This window comes from Chiloscyllium plagiosum, chromosome 18 (assembly GCF_004010195.1).
Source record: "Chiloscyllium plagiosum isolate BGI_BamShark_2017 chromosome 18, ASM401019v2, whole genome shotgun sequence".
Lineage (NCBI taxonomy): Eukaryota > Metazoa > Chordata > Chondrichthyes > Orectolobiformes > Hemiscylliidae > Chiloscyllium > Chiloscyllium plagiosum.
In genome coordinates, this window is record NC_057727.1 from 27119701 (window position 1) to 27137197 (window position 17497).

The following is a 17497-nucleotide window of genomic DNA, read 5'->3' on the forward strand; positions in this document are numbered from 1 at the left end:
ACCTCCAATTTTGGTGTCATCTGCAAACTTACTAACTGTACCTCTTATGCTCGCATCCAAATCATTTATGTAAATGACAAAAAGTAGAGGGCCCAGCACCGATCCTTGTGGCACCTCCCTGGTCACAGGCCTCCACTCTGAAAAACAACCCTCCACCACCACCCTCTGTCTTCTACCTTTGAGCCAGTTTTGTATCCAAATGGCTAGTTCTCCCTGTATTCCATGAGATCTAAGCTTGCTAATCAGTCTCCCATGGGGAACCTTGTTAAACGCCTTACTGAAGTCCAAATAGATCACATCTATTACTCTGCCCTCATCAATCTTTGTTACTTCAAAAAACTCAATCAAGTTTGTGAGACATGATTTCCCACACACAAAGCCATGTTGACTATCCCGAATCAGTCCTTGCCTTTCCAAATACATGTGGGAATGAAGATTTTAGGGAAGATGATGGAGGTATAGTAACAGAAGAATATAAATAGAGAGTAAGAGACAAAGCACAGAGCTTTTAAAAATAAAGGTTGAGGTTTTGTGGAAGCAGAAGCCAAAGCAGGTCAGCATGGAGGGAGAATGCAAGACTTTGAGAATGGACATAGACAGAAGTTCTGTAAGAAGATGGAGAGTGGAAACTAACAAAATAGCACTGAAGTAACAGAGTGTGGCCATAATGAAAACCGAAAGAACTGTGGCTGCTGGAAATCAGAAACAAAAGCAGAAATTGCTTGAAAAGCTCAGCAGATCTAGCAGCATCTGTGGAGAGAAAACAGTTAATGTTTCCGATCCAGTGACCCTTCCTCAGAATTGATGGCAGCTCGGAAAATGTTGATTTTTAAGCAGAAGATAGCGTGGGAAGAAGGGGTAAGGAGTAAACAATAGGTAGGGATAGAACCCAAAGAGGGAGAAGGACAGTTTGGACAGACAAAAGAGTCAATAACAACCAGGCTAGCATGATGAATAACTGTTAATGGGGAATCTTAATGGCTAACAATGCGTTGTGAGTTATAGCAGACCACGTGGAAAAGCACAGCAGGTCAGGCAGCACAGAGGGGAGGCTGGAGCAGATAGGTGGTAAGGAAGATGGATAGGTAAGACAATTCAAGAGGGCAGTGCTGAGGTGGAGGGTTGGATCTGGGATGAGGTGGGGGGAGAGGAGATGAGGAAACTGGTGAAGTCAATGTTGATGCTGTGTGGTTGAAGGTCCCAAGGCAGAAGGTGAGGTGGCTTGGATTTGGCGGTGGAGGAGGCCCAGGACTTACATGTTCTTGGCGAAGTGGGAAAGGGAGTTGAAGTCGTCGGCCAACTTGCCGAATGTTTCAGGGAACATCTCTGGAACATACGCACCAAACAACCCCACCGCCTTGTGGCTGACCACTTCAGCTCCCCCTCCCACTCTGCCAAGGACATGTAAGTCCTGGGCCCCCTCCACTGCCAAATTCAAACCACCTGATGCCTAGAGGAAGAACATCTCACCTTTTGCCTTGGGACCTTCCAACCACCCTCCCTTCTAACTTATCACCATCACTCCCCACCTGCATCTACCTATAACCTTCCCAGTTATCTTTTCCCCAGCCCCAACCCCCATTAATCTCTCAGATCCCTTCCCCGCCTCCCCTACATTCCTGATGAAGGGCTTATGCCCGAAACATCGATTCTCCGGCTCTTCAGATGCTGCCTGATGGCTGTGCTTTTCCTGCACCACACTTTTCGACTCTCATCTCCAGCATCTGCAGTCCTCACTTTCTTCATGTGATAACAAGGCCTGGTGTGTGGGGTTGGGTTAAGGACATAGGAGATCTCAAGCCTGAAAATTGTTGAACTTGGTATTGAATCCAGAAGGCTGCAAAGTCCCCAAGAGGAAAATGAGGTGCTGTTCTTCCAGCTTGCACTGAGCTTTGCTGGAGCACTGCAACAATCCAAAGCTGTGCAGGTTAGGTGAATTGGCCATGCTAAATTGCCCATAGTGTTAGATGCATTCGTTGGGTAAATGTAGGGGAATGGGTCTGGGTGGGCTACTCTTCAGAGGGTCGGTGTGGACTTGTTGGGGTGAAGGGCCTGTTTCCATACTGTAGGGAATCTAATCATATGTAAGCCTGAGACAAAGATATTTGCCAAGGAACATTAGGATGTTAAAGTTGCAGGCAACTGGAAGCTGAGGGTCTTTTTGCAGCCAGAATGTAGGTGTTCTGTGAAGTGGTCATGCAGTCTATGCTTTGTTTCACCAATGTAGAGGAAACCACATTGTGATTGGCGAATGCAGTAGACTAGATTGACTGAAGTGCAGGTAAAGCACTGCTTCACCTGGTAAGTGTGTTTGGGCCCTTGGATACTGGGGAGAGAGGAAGTAAATGAACAGGTGTTACATCTTTTGGGCTGCAGGGAAAGGTGCTGAGAGGGAAGGAAGAATCAAACAGGGTGTCCAGAGGGAATGGTCCCTCCAGAGGTCTGACAAGGGAGGGAAAGGGAGGGGAATGTGTGTCTGGTGGTGACATCCTGTGGAGGTAGCTGAAATGGTGGCTAATGATACTCTGGATGTGGATGCTGGTGGAATGGTAGATAAGGACAAGGGGGAGCCTATTAACCTTGTGGGAGGGAGCAGAGAGGGTGTGGGCCGAAATGCAGGAGATGGGCCTTGTCAACTACTTTGGCCATAATGAGGTGTGGATACAAAACATAAGAAATTCAATTCAAAATCATTTCAAAACTAAATATGGAAAAAAAATCAAAAGTCAACAGACTGAAGGCTGAAATGGAGTCAAACATCAACTGTAAAATTTGTAATTTGACTGGAAAACAGTAACAGAATGCTCCAAAAATATTCAAATTAAGGTTAAGTTAATTTACAAAGATCCAGAGGTCTAAATCAGATATTAGATTAGATTAGATTAGATTACATTAGATTACTTACAGTGTGGAAACAGGCCCTTCGGCCCAACAAGTCCACACCGACCCGCCGAAGCGCAACCCACCCATACCCCTACATTTACCCCTTACCTAACACTGCGGGCAATTTAGCATGGCCAATCCACCTAACCTGCACATCTTTGGACTGTGGGAGGAAACCGGAGCACCCGGAGGAAACCCACGCAGACACGGGGAGAATGTGCAAACTCCACACAGTCAGTGGCCTGAGGCGGGAATTGAACCCGGGTCTCTGGCGCTGTGAGGCAGCAGTGCTGCCCACTATGCAAAGCAAATTGAGACTGGATTTCGACTCCATCTTGTGTCACACTTTCTCCAAGTAGCTGCTGTCTGCTGCATTTGGATTTAGGTTTCGTTCTGATTGCTGCTTTACACTGCCAGTTTATTGTTACAAAGTGAAATTGTTTATACCAATACTAAACCTACAATGTAAATGTAACCTCCAGCGAAGGTATAATTATTTGGAACAAACATCATTACATTCAATGAGAAATGTAATTTGTTAGAACAAAAATGTTTTTGTTTTAATAAACTTCAGCTCGATTCAAAATCTGTCCTCCGGAAATGACAGAGATTCTACCTCAACAAACTGGAGAATCTGAAGAATCAAAATGCCTCTGAAACCCGATAAGACAATTCACAAAAAAAAGGAAATAAACCAAATATGAAAACTGGGCTACTCATCACTAAAATCTATTCCTGATGAAGGGCTTTTGCCTGAAACGTTGATTTTCCTGCTCCTCGGATGCTGCCTGACCTGCTGTGCTTTTCCAGCACCACTCCAATCTAGACTCTGGTTTCCAGCATCTGCAGTCGTTGTTTTTACGTATCAATAAAATCTACTGAGTTAGAAATTTTGTTCTATCCTTCAAACTAGATGCAAAGAATATATGGGCAGGTTTGGATTTGAGTTTAAAAGTGGGAAACTCCATTTGTGAAATCTCCTGACTCAGCAGGGTCCTTGATAAGTATGTACCAGTCAGGCAGGGAGGAAGTTGTCGAGCACAGGAGCCCTGGTTTATGAAAGAAGTTGAATCTCGACAAGAGGAAGAAGAAGCCTTGCATTAGGATGAGATTTGATGGCTCAGTTAGGGCGCTTGAGAGTTACAAATTAGCCAGGAAAGACCTAAAGACAGAGCTAAGAAGAGACATGAGAAATCGTTGGCAGATAGGATTAAAGAAAACCCTAAGACTTTCTATAGGTATATTAGGAATAAAAGAATGACTCAAGTATGATCAGGGCCAATCAAGCATAGTAGTGGGAAGTTGTGCATGGAGTCAGAGGAGATGGAGACAGTGCTAAATGAATACATTTTGTCAGTATACACACTAGGAAAAGACAATGTAGTCGAGGAGAATACTGCGAAACAGGCTACTAGACTAGATGGGATTGAGATGCATAAAGAGGAGGTGTTAGCAATTCTGGAAAGTGTAACAATAAATAAGTCTGCCGGGCCAGATGGGATTTATCCTATGATTCTCTGGGAAGCCAGGGAAGAGATTGCCAAGCCTTTGGCTTTGATCTTTGTTGTCATTGTCTACAGGATTACCAGAAGACTGGAGGATAGCAAATGTTGTTCCCTTGTTCAAGGGGAGGAGAGATAACCTGGAAATTATAGACCTGCGAGCCTTCAGTTGTGGGTAAAGTGGTGGAAAGGGTTATAAGAGATAGGATTTATCATCATCTAGAAAGGAATAAGTTGATTAGGGATAGTCAACATGGTTTTGTGAAGGGTAGGTCGTGCCTCACAAACTTGTTGAGAGATTTCGGTGTCCAGGTACATAGATCTTGAAAGTTGCCACCCTGGTTGATAGGGTTGTTAAGAAGGCATACGGAATGTTAAATTTTATTGATAGAGGGATTGAGTTTTGGAAGTATCAGATCGTGCTGCAGCTGTACAAAACTCTGGTGCGGCCACATTTGGAGTATTACATACGTTCTGGTCACCGCATTATAGGAAGGATATGGAAGCTTTGGAGGAGATTTACTAGGATGCTGCTTGGTATGGAAGGAAGGTCTTACGAGGAAAGGCTGAGGGAACTGAGGCTGTTTTCGTTAGAGAGAAGAAAGTTGGGAGGTGATTTAATTGAGACATATAAAATAACCAAAGATTTAGATCAGGTGGACAGTGAGAGCCTCTTTTTCCTCTGAAGGCAATGGCTAGCACAATGTGACATAGCTTTAAATTGAGGGGTGATAGATATAGGGCAGATGTCAGAGGTAATTTCTTTACCAGAGAGTAGTAGGGGCATGGAACATACTGCCTGCAACAGTAGTAGACTCGCCAACTTTATGGGCATTTAAATGGTCATTGGATAGACATATGGATGAGAATGGAATAGTGTAGGTTAGATGAGCTTCAGACTGGTTCCACAGGTCAGTGCAACATCAAGGGCCGAAGAGCCTGTACTGCACTGTAATATTCTATGTTCTATTAGACCCATCTCCATGGAAATGACCCCTCCATGCACTGTTTTTTGCTCCAGAACTGGAAGCATAATCAATCTGGTCCCATTTCCCCTGGAGGAAGTTCAAAGGCAGCTACAGAAGAGAGTAAGTGCTGAGGCCAACTGGTTAGAAAAGTGCTTCGGCCCAATTTATAGAAGTTTGTTAGATCTTGTAGCCTTTACCCCTCCATTCACCCAATGCTCAATACAGGCACTGTGGCCAGACCTCAGGAGCTTTGTGGAAATGAAATGAAATTAAACATCTAACAATCTATGAGAACTCTCATTCAGATATATCTGATCTTGAAAAAAAACTCAGTCATGAAACCTACTCGAATATTTGAATGGTGAGTGGACAATTTGTTACTTAACTACCTGTAATAGCATCAGAAACAGCTAATTGTTTAACAGCCTTTAAAAACTGTTGATCATGATGTGAACTCAGATCTCCTCCTTTTGCATTCTTCCCTCCACTGAGTCAAACAGTTTTGGAGCTTTTGAAACTCAGCCAAGCATCCATAATTCCAGCCCTTGAAAAATATCACAATTAATCTTAATGAAAATGCAGGACAGATGGTAATGTTTAATTCGAAGTTACACCAGATGACCTATCACGACTCTCCAGTAAAATGTGTTTGTTTACATACTCTAACTGATGGGTGGAGCACGATTGTTACATTCAAAAGCGGGGGTTTTAAGTAACTTCAATATCATGCTAGTCAGACGGGTGTTATCTGCTCTTTAACAGCATTTATGTCTCCTCCATAAATCTGTGATTCCAACTGTTACAGTGAAAATATAGTCTATTTGAACACCGTACTGATTATAAATGACCCTACTGAGTTTGGGATCCAGTCTGTGTAAATCATATCCCACCCTACACCAGCAAGTAGAAATGGTATGTGCTGGAAAGAGAGACAGGACTTCTACATTCAAATCATGTTTTCTATTTTTAAAGACAATTGCAGTTGGGCTGGCTCTGGGAAAGTCCAGCCCAACATGTTCATGGCCTATGCTGGAACAGGTACACTCAAAGATACATTAAAATTGGGCCTTGGGACTCACTGTACTAAAATTGGAGATCTATGATTATCTCATGCATGTGCTCAGGTAGCTTATAGACGAAATAAATTTGATTGTTGTGAAGTTATAACATTGGTGTTGTCCTCAGATATGTCTAGAGGAGTTAGGGAGAATTGGAGTTGCAATATTGGCAGTGGGAGCAGGGCAAGTTATGATGCCAGTGGCCCTTGCGTGGATTTGGACTGGGGCCCGATGTAGGGATCAGTAGCCAGAAGCATTTTGGAGGAGACTGAGCATGAGCCAGAAATGGTGCACAGTAACTCTAAGGAGCAAGGTTCTGAAGAACAGTTTATTTAACTCAAAAGTTAACTCTATTTTTCTCCACAGATAAGTATCTTCCAGAACTTTCTGTTTCTATTTCAGTATCTTATCCATCATTATCCATGTCTTGCTCCATTAAAGTCACCATTAGCTGCTGAATTACACATAAGTATAACCACTGGTCTTACATATGTCAGGAATACAGCAGGAAACACTAACTGAGACCCACTGCTGAATTGTTTCATACTAAATTTGCTGGCATCAACAGTACATTCATGATCTATAAAACTACCTGTATGGCTGTCAGTCTTCATTTCTGTAGAAGCACTTTCCTGAGGGATTTTGATCGAATCATCTGATGACATTTTCCTTTTGGTATATTTTCTCTTCTGGACTTTCTGTTGTTCCTGTGATAAAATGCAAGAACATAAATTATTAGTATTTACACATGTGGATACACACATCCGTTCATGTTCAAAGCCATAAAATGTGTTTATGATCTGAGAAATCTATTTTTACATTTTTTTTGCAAGGGATAATTACAAAAACAAACACAATCACATTTACAAATAACACAGTACAAACTTTCTCATTTATTTTTAAAGCTGCAGCTGTGTGATCCATTTGATTTTTTCACAAATATATATACAACATAAAAGTACATCTGTGCAGTTATGTATTTTGTTAGTGAAAGCTTTGAAGGAACTCACCTGTTGAGATAACTTTGCAGCAGCTGCAGCTAATCCAGTTTCTATTGAGGCAACTCTTGCCCCTTCTCGTGTTGGCCTGTCATGCCGAGGAACAGATGGTGTAACTCTGGCTAAAGAAATACAAAAGAAAGATTTTTTAAAAATGAAGAAATATTAATTTGTAATTGTTGTATTCTGTGCATTAGAATACACCATTAAATTATTTATTATTTTAAATCCTTTCAATTTAACTTGGATAATGACAGAATGCCGAATTTAATGCACATTTTATCAAGTATCATTTTTTATGTGTTTGGCAGAAACTTCATAAAACAGAGAGTGAAAATCATTTTCTCACTCATTTTAAACTGAACTGAACTGCTTTCAATTAAATAAGACTGGGATTAAAAATAATATAGAATTGTTGAACAATATGCATGTACAGGTAGTTCTCCTATAATGCCACAGTTGTGTTCTAGTGAAATCTTGCTTAATAGAAAATAGCTTAATAGAAATAATGGGGCCTATGGGAAAAGTGGGGTTAGGGGCAGGCCAGCAAAAACTATCAATCACGATCTCTCAAAAATCACCCAAATGTCTAACGCAAAGTATAGTATAGCCTAAATGAAGATATATATCATATTTATTAACAAAACAAAAGTAAATTTAATACAGTACGTTTAAAAACTGTAAGAAAGCTGTTCTCTGAACAGTACCTCTCACAGAAAGTTGCTCTGTTGACAGCTGACATCGATGCATGCACAGAATGGCATGAGGACCGGAGCTCACATCACGCATGTGCACAATGGCACAGAGACTTCAGTGCATGCACAGAATGGCAGGAACACCAGCACATACGCAGAACGGTGCAGAGATTTCGGCGTGTGCATCGGTGCATGCACAGAACAAAGTGCGCAAACTGATCCCCGCTGGAAACACGCTATTGCCAATGGAGGTAAGCGTTTTCCAAAATACCACTCCCTAATTCTTCTGCGATGTTTTCGCCAAATCACACTGCTGAAATGCACGTTATCCCAGCACTACCTGTATTACACAAGTCCTCTCAGGGTGCCAATAAAACATATTTGATTTGGCACGTCAAAATATAGACAAAAATGTTCTGAGATACACTGGTTATTTGAAATTTTGAAAATGAGAGAGGCAAAGGCAGATAACTCCCCAGAAAAGTGAAAAGGAGGAAAATATCTGCAAAGGAACAATTCTGTAAATCTCCATTTCCACATTTTGTGAAATGGTCAAGTGCCAGCAATCAGTTTTGGCTGGGATTAATGCCTTTTAGTACATCCACAACACAAAACATGTCCAGTCTTCGCAGGAGAAATTTTTTGTTTTTATTCTAAGTCCCTACTAAATATTAAGGGAAGGAAAATTAAAAGGAATTAATTTATAGTAAGATCATGAAAAAAACATGTTTCAGCAATTTAAAATGTAATTCAAGTTATTTATTTTTGGAGAATATCAATAATATATAAAAAAATAGACTTTGCTTTCCTCTGAATTTATTTAATGACATTATCTGTAAATTATTTTTAAGCTGAGTACCATTAATTATTAGTGAATATATTTTCTTCAAATTAGACCTGTACCAGCCAGGTATAAAGTATGACAGTTTTTCGTATAGAAATCAAAATTATGATTAATCATTACATCTTTCTTTACCATAGCATTGTGAAAGACTTCTGTCTATACTTGTATTTTGCATAGATATTGGTGTAGGGTGACATGAGGGCTGGTACAATTAGGATTCTGCCTTGTGACCTTTCTCGCACAGTGCTTATATTACTAATGAGATGAAAGTAATTAATTACCTTTAAGAAAGAAATAAATTAGAAATGAGCTGGAGGTGTGAAATTTGGAACAATTATATATTTAAATGGTTAAGTATTATATTTTGCTTAATTAAATTATTAGTTATATTGTTACAATGCACAGACTGAAAGTGTAGTCCAACAAAATAGATAATTTTGTTTTCAAACACATGCGTAATGTAGAGAGATTAGCAATAATGCTTAAGTGCTTCAAAGGCTAAAAGTCCCACTTGTTGCAAAAATACCTGTAGGATTCCAGGGTGTATCATCTGCACTTTTTCTCTTTTTGGATCTGGATTTGAAAACTGGATCATCATCATCAGATTCAAGTGATGGATAAACTAAACATATAAAAGGGATCTTTATATATTAACTGTTTTATCGAAATAAAGTCTGCACAATTGTTAAATGACATATAAAACATGTATCAGAAAATAAACCATCGTCATATTTTCCATATTCTACTCAAAAAAGGTAACATATCTGAAGTTATAGTCAACTTATAACTTTGTCTGAAGATAGATTAACAGAAAGATCATTGAAAAGACCTATGAAAAGTTTGAGTCAACTTAAAAGGAGAGAAAAGAAACGTACTTTGGAAACTGGAAAACTGAAATGAAAACAGAAAATGCTGAAAATACTCAACATGTCTGGCAACATCCGTGGAGAATCATAGAGATGTACAGCACGGAAACAGACGCTTCGGTCCAACCATCCATGCCGACCAGGTATCCCAACTGAATCTAGTCCCACCTGCCATCCAGATGCCTTTAAATGTTGCAATTGTACTAGTCTCTACCACTTCCTCTGGCAGCCCATTCCACACACGCACCACCCTCTGTGTGAAAAAGTTGCCCTTTAGGTCTCTTTAATATCTTTCCCCTCTCATCCTAAACCTATGCCCCCTAGTTCGAGACTCCCCCACCCCAGGAAAAAGACCTTGTCTCTTTGCCCTATCCATGCCCCTCATGATTTTATAAACCTCGATAAGGTCGCCCCTCATGATTTTATAAACCCCTATAAGGTCACCCCTCAGCCTCTGACACTCCACGGAAAGCAGCCTCAGCCTGTTCAGCCTCTCCCTGAAGCTCAGATCATTCAATCCTGGCAACATCCTTGTAAATCTTTTCTGAACCCTTTCAAGTTTCACAACATCTTTCTGATAGGAAAGTGACCAGAATTGCATGCAATATTCCAACAGTGGCCTAACCAATGTCCTGTACAGTGGCAACATGACCTCCGAACCCTTGTACTCAATACTCTGACCAATAAAGGAAAGCATACCAAATGCCTTTTTCACTATCCTATCTACCTGCGACTCCACTTTCAAGGAGCTATGAACCTGCACTCCAAGGTCTCTTTGTTCAGCAACACTCCCTAGGACCTTACCATTAATTGTATAAGTCCTGTTGAGATTTGCTTTCCCAAACTGCAGCACTTCGCATTTATCTAAATTAAACTCCCACTGGCTCATCTGATCAAATCCCGTTGTAATACAAGGTAACCTTCTTTGCTACACTACACCTCCAATTTTGATATCACCTGCAAACTTACTAACTATACCTCTTATGCTCACATCCAAATCATTTATATAAATGACGAAAAGTAGTGGACCCATCACAGATTCTTGTGGCATTCCACTGGTCACAGGCCTCCAATCTGAAATACAACCCTCCACCACCACCCTCTGTCTTCTACCTTTGAGCCAGTTCTGTATCTCTCTGTATTCCATGAGATCTAACCAGTCTCCCATGGGGAACCTTGTCGAACGTCTTACTGAAGTCCATATAGATCATGTCTACCACTCTGCCCTCATCAATTTTCTTTGTTATTTCTTCATAAATCTCAATCAAATTTGTGAGATGTGATTTCCACGCACAAAGCCATGTTGATTATATCTCCTCAGTCCTTGCCTTTCCAAATACATGTACAACCTGTCTCGAAGGATTCCCTCCAACAACTTGCCCACTACCGACATCAGGCTCACTGGTCTATAGTTCCCTGGCTTGTCCTTACCACCTTTGTGGGTGGCACGGTGGCACAGTGGTTAGCACTGCTGCCTCACAGCGCCAGAGACCCGGGTTCAATTCCCGCCTCAGGCGACTGACTGTGTGGAGTTTGCACATTCTCCCCGTGTCTGTGTGGGTTTCCTCCGGGTGCTCCGGTTTCCTCCCACAGTCCAAAGATGTGCAGGTCAGGTGAATTGGCCATGCTAAATTGCCCGTAGTGTTAGGTAAGGGGTAAATGTAGGGGTATGGGTGGGTTGCGCTTCGGCGGGTCGGTGTGGACTTGTTGGGCCGAAGGGCCTGTTTCCACACTGTAAGTAATCTAATCTAATCTAATCTTTCTTAAACAGTGGCACCACGTCAGCTAACCTCCAGTCTTCCAGCACCTCATCTGTGACTATCGATGGTACAAATATCTCAGCAGTAGAGATAAACAATTAACTTCTCAGGTCTGTGATATGTGATCAGATCAATGCTTAGTTAATAGATGGGAAGTTTAAAAAATGTCATCACATAGAAGGTTTTTAAGATCTGGAACACCACTAAGAGATCTGGGTTGGTGAGTTTCAAGAAACCTTAGCTGAGAAACTGGGTTTGTTTATACTCAATTTCTGCACTCGATGAGTGCCTTCAAACTTCAAATCAACGATTCTAACAGATTGTTAATAGCAATCATAACAGATATCCCATTGGTGGAGGCATTAGACCATGTGCAGTGAAAGTCCATTCTGAGTATGCAGAACAGACAGATAATGATGTAAATTAATGTGCAACACTGATTTCATGCCAGTTGTCTCATTTTAGAACTCAACATTCCAGTTAATGTCAACATTCCAGTTAATGTCCTGGCACAACCTGACATGACTGAACATGTGTTCAGCAGCAGACAGGAATCCCATTGCCTATTGCCCCATCCTAATTACATTTTTTTTTCAACTACTTACAACAATAATGAGCAATTTAAATTTACAGTGCATTAACTAATTCAGTACTACTACTGTGGAGGATAAATTCATGGAAGTCATACAAGGTGAGTTTATGGAGGAGGATATTGATAACAGGCTTTCTCTGATTTAGCATTGTCTAATGTAAAAGGGTAATTAATAACCTTGTTGTAAAGGAGCGTTGGGAAACAGTGACCATAACACTATAATATTTTGCATTAAGTTTTAATACAATATATTTCATTTTGAAACTTAGGTCTTAAATTGGAAGAAAGCAAATGTTAAAGGTGTGAAGGGTGGGTTGGCTATGAGAGATTGAAAAACTAAACTAAAAGATTTGATGGTAGGCATGCAATAGCTAATAGTTAAATAAATATGACACTGTCTAGAACAGATGAACATTTCTGTAAAGCACAAACACCCAAAGGAAATAGGTAAAGTAGCAGTGATTAATGAATTAAATAAAAGGCTATGCTGGGATCAAGGAAATTGCCTTATAAAGCTGCCAGAAAAAGTGTTAATTCTGAGATTTCAAGCACTTTAGAATCCAAAGGGTCAAGAAACCAATTTAGAAAGGGAAGAAAAGAATATGAATGCAAACTAGCTGAAATATAAATGCAGACTTTTTAGGTATGTGAAAAGAAAAAGATTAGATAATTACAGATAGGATATAATAGATAGGAGAACATACAGTGGAGAACAGAGAAATGGCAGAGAAATTAAACAGTTAGTTGCATCTGTCTTCAAAGAACACAGAAAACCTCTCAGAAAGATTCTGTGATGAAGAAATTGTGGAATTGAGGAACTGAAAGAAATTAGTATTAGTAATGAAGCAGCTGAAAGGTTAACTAGATTGAAAATTGATAAATCTCTTGGAAAGCTGAGAGATGAGCTGAAGGAGGTGGCTGGAGAGATAATTGTTGCATTGGTGATTATCTTCCAAAACTATAGATTCTGTAAAGGTTCTGATGACAGGAAAGAATATAAGAACATAACCACAATTTGATATCACCCTGACTGATCTCATCTCACCTCAACTCCATTTTCCTGCCTGCTCTTCATAACCTTCAACCCATTACTAACTAAATATCCACCAATTCCCAAATTTACTCAATGTCTCAAGCACTCTGAGGTACTGCATTCCAGAGACAAAGTAGCAAATGTTACCCCACACTTTAAGAAAAAAGAAAGAGGGATAATGGAGAATTACAGATGTGTTAGTCTGACATCACTAGCAGGAAAAATATTGTAATCTATTACAGATGATGGACATTCAGGAAACAACTGTAAAATTAGACAGTGGTAATAAAAGGGAAATCATGTTTGACAAACTTGGAGATTTTTAATAATGTCACTTCTACCAAAAAGAGAACCAGCGGATGTGGATTATTCTGAAGGCTTTCGATAAGATCAAACACAGGAGGTTAGTTTAAAAAATATTAAACTGGATTGAGAAAGATATACTAGTCTGAAGTAAGAATTAGATAACAGGCAGAAAGTAAGTAAGAATGAACAGTTCATTTCCAGGATGGCAGGCTGCTGGTAGTGGGGTACCACAAGGGTCAGATAAAAGTGTAAAATTTCTTCCAATTTATAATGACTTGTACGTGGGGATCAATTGCAACATTTTCAAATTTGCTGATAACACCAAACTGAACGGGAATACAAGTTATGATGAAAATATGAGAAGGCTCAAGGGAACTCGGAGAGTCTAACTGATTTTTTTTACTTCATTGATGGGAGATGAGCATTATTGGATGGGAAACATTTATTGCCCATCCTTAGTTGTCCTTGATAAGGTAATGGTGAGCTGCCTTCTTGAACCACTGCAGTTCATTTTCTGAAGTTAGATCCAGAATGTTGATTGAGTTCCAGGACTTTTAAGCAGCAACAATGAAGGATTGGGACTAGAAGATGGCAAACAGAATGTAATGTGCACAATAGAAATGTGGACCTTATTCAAGGAACAGCTACTGTGTGTCCTTGATAAGTATGTACCTGTTAGGCAGGAAGGAAGTTGTCGAGCACAGGAGCCAGGATTTATTAAGGATGTTGAATCTCTTCTCAAGAGGAAGAAGGCGGCTTACGTTAGGATGAGATGTAAAAGCTCAGTTAGGGTGATTGAGAGTTACAAGGTAGCCAGAAAAGACCTAAAGAGAGAGCTAAGACAAGTGAGATGGGGACGTGAGAAGCTATTGATGGATAGGATCAAGGAAAACCCTAAAGCTTTCTACAGGTATATGAAGGATAAAAGAATGACTAGAGTAAGATTCAGGCCAATCAACAACTATAATGGGAAGTTATGCGTGGAGTCAGAGGAGATAAGGGAAGTGGTAAATGAATATTTTTTGTTGGTATTCACACTGGAAAAAGACGATGTTGTCGATGAGAATACTGAGAAACAGGCCATGAGACTAGATGGGATTGAGGTTCACAGGAGGAGATGTTAGAAATTCTGGAAAGTGTAAAAAAACAGATAAATCCCCCAGGCCAGAAGAAATTTATCCCAGGATTCTCTGGGAACCCAGAGACGAGATTGCTGAACCTTTGGCTTTGATCTTTATGTCATCATGGTTTACAGGAATAGTACCAAAAGACTGGAGGATAGCAAATGTTGTTCCCTTGTTCAAGAAGGGGAGTAGAGACAACCCTGGTAATTATAGACCAGTAAGCCTTACTAAGGTTGTTGGTAAAGTGTTGGAAAAGGTTATAAGAGATTGGATTTATAATCCTCTCGATAGGAATAAGTTGATTAGCGATAGTCAGCACGGTTTTGTGAAAGGTTAATCATGCCTCACAAATCTTACTGAGTTCTTTGAGAAGGTGACCAAACAGGTGGATGACGGTAAAGCCGTTGATGTGGTGTATATGGATTTCAGTAAGGGATTTAATAAGGTTCCCAATGGTAGTCTACTGCACAAAATACAGAGCCATGGGATCGAGGGTGATTTAGCATTTTGGATCAGAAATTGGCTAGCTGAAAGGAGACGGAGGGTGATGGTTGATGGGAAATGTTCATCCTGGAGTTCAGTTACTAGTGGTGTACAGCAAGGATCTATTTTGGGTCCACTGCTGTTTGTCATTTTTATAAATGACCCAGATAAGGGCATAGAATGATGGGTTAGTAAATCTGCGGACAACACTCAAGTCGGTACAGTTGTGGATAGTGCCGAAGATGTTGTAAGTTACAGAGGGACATAGATAAGCCGCAGATCTGGGCTGAAAGGTGGCAAATGGAGTTTAATGCAGAAAATTGTGAGGTGATTCACTTTGGAAGGAGTAACAGGAATGCAGAGTAGTGGACGAATGGCAAGATTCTTGGTAGTGTAGTTGAGCAGAGAGATCTCGAATTCCATATACATAGATCCCTCAAAATTGCCACCCAGGGTGATCAGGCTGTTAAGAAGGCATATGGTGTGTTAGCTTTTATTAGTAAACGGATCGAGTTTCAGAATCATGAGGTCATGCTGCAGCTGTACAAAACTCTGGTGTGGCTGCACTTGGAGTTTTGCATGCAGTTCTGGTCATCGCATTATAGGAAGGATGTGCAAGCTTTGGAAAGGGTTCAGAGGAGATTTACTAGGATGTTACCTGGTATGGAGGGAAAGTCTTACGAGGAAAGGCTGAAGGACTTGAGGCTGTTTTCATTAGAGAGAAGAAGGTTGAGAGGTAACTTAATTGAAACATACAAGATAACCAGAGGTTTAGATCAGGTAGACAGTGACAGCCTTTATCTCTCGTTTGCACGAGGGGGCATAGCTTCAAACTGAGGGATATAGGACAGATGTCAGTGAGTAGTATGGGTGTGGAACACACTGCCTGCAACAGATGTAGATTCACCAACTTTATAGACATTAAAGTCGTCATTGGATAGGCATACGGATGAGAATAGTGTAGGTTAGATGAGCTTTGGATTGATTTCACAGGGTGGTGCAACATCGAGGGTCAAAGGGCGTGTAATATGCTATAATGTTCTATATTCTATAATGTGAAGTTATCCACTTTGGGAGAAAAATTGAATGGCAGATTTCTTTTTCCTCACAGGGTGAGAAGTTGGGAAGTGTGGGTGCTGAAAGGGACCTTGGTGTCCTTGCTGACGAGTCACTAAAAGTGAGCTTGAAGAATCAGCAAGCAATAAGGAAGGCAAATGGTATGTTGGCCTTCATCACAATGGGTTGTGAATACAAGAGTAAAGACATCTTGCTGCACTTGTACAGCACAGCAAGATGCCATCTGGAATACAGTGTACAGTTTTGGATCCTATCTCAAACTTAGGAGTTACTTACCATAGAGGTAGTGCAAAGAAGGTTCATTAGAGTAATCTCTGAGATGGCAGGATTGTCTAATGAGAGGAGACTGGGTTTGGTTTCTGAAGCTTTCTGAAGAATGATCTCATCGGGACTTTAAAAAATTGCATAACAGGTGGATACAGATGTTTCCCCTGGCTATGAGTCTAAAACCAGGATTAGTTGTATATCATTTACAAGTGAGATGAGGAGGAATTTTTATTGATGTGTACATCCGGGTCCCTTTGTCAATCTACAAATTCTAACCTCTTACCATTTAGAAAATACTCTGCACATCTGTTCCTTCTACCAAAGTAGATAACTGCACGATTACAAGTCTTCTGCCATAATCTTGCCCACTTGCTAAGTCTGTCCAAATCCTCTTAAAGCGACTTTGCATCTTCCTCACAGCACACATTCCTTCTGTTTGTGTCATCTGCAAATGTAACAATATTACATTTCGCCCCCAATCCAAATCATTGATATATCCTATATGCCTTAATTTGCCAACTAACCTCCTGTGGGAGAACTTATCAAAACTCTCTAAAAATCCAAGTCTATTACATTCACCAAATGTCACATCAATTCTTTTAGTATCATCCTCAAAATCTCCAACAGGCTTGTCAAACACAATCTCCCATCCGCAAATCCATGCGATGCCTAATCAGATCATTATTATGTAAATGTACATTTATCATGTCCTTTCATAGATTCTAGCATATTTCCTAGTACTGATGTAAGATTAGTCGTCTGTAATTCCCTATTTTCTCTCTACGCTCACCTCCCATTTCTTAAATAGTGGGGGCACATTTATTACCTCTGTCAATATTTTGGGATGTAGAAAACAGGTTCCTCCAATCTCACTAATACTAATTTCCTTCAATTCAATATCATCCCAAGTCCCTAAAATTTCTAACACTGGGAGACTTATTGTACTTTCCTCAGGGAAGACAAGTATAATGTAATCATTTAGATTCTCCACCATCTCTCTCTCTCCCTATTTCCCATAAATTTTCCTGACTTATTCTCCAG

General features: G+C 40.4%; 1 protein-coding gene across 3 annotated transcripts in view; it reads right to left on the bottom strand.

The window, feature by feature from the left end:
* phf2 (PHD finger protein 2) overlaps window positions 1-17497 on the bottom strand; it is a 149284-nt gene that overhangs the window by 8478 nt on the left and 123309 nt on the right. For all 3 annotated transcript variants that reach the window (XM_043708015.1, XM_043708017.1, XM_043708018.1), the window contains exons 20-22: window positions 9475-9570; window positions 7422-7531; window positions 7004-7118 (exon numbers count right to left, since the gene is read on the bottom strand). In XM_043708015.1, coding sequence (XP_043563950.1) covers window positions 7004-7118; window positions 7422-7531; window positions 9475-9570 — 321 coding nt within the window. The remainder of the gene's footprint in view (window positions 1-7003; window positions 7119-7421; window positions 7532-9474; window positions 9571-17497) is intronic.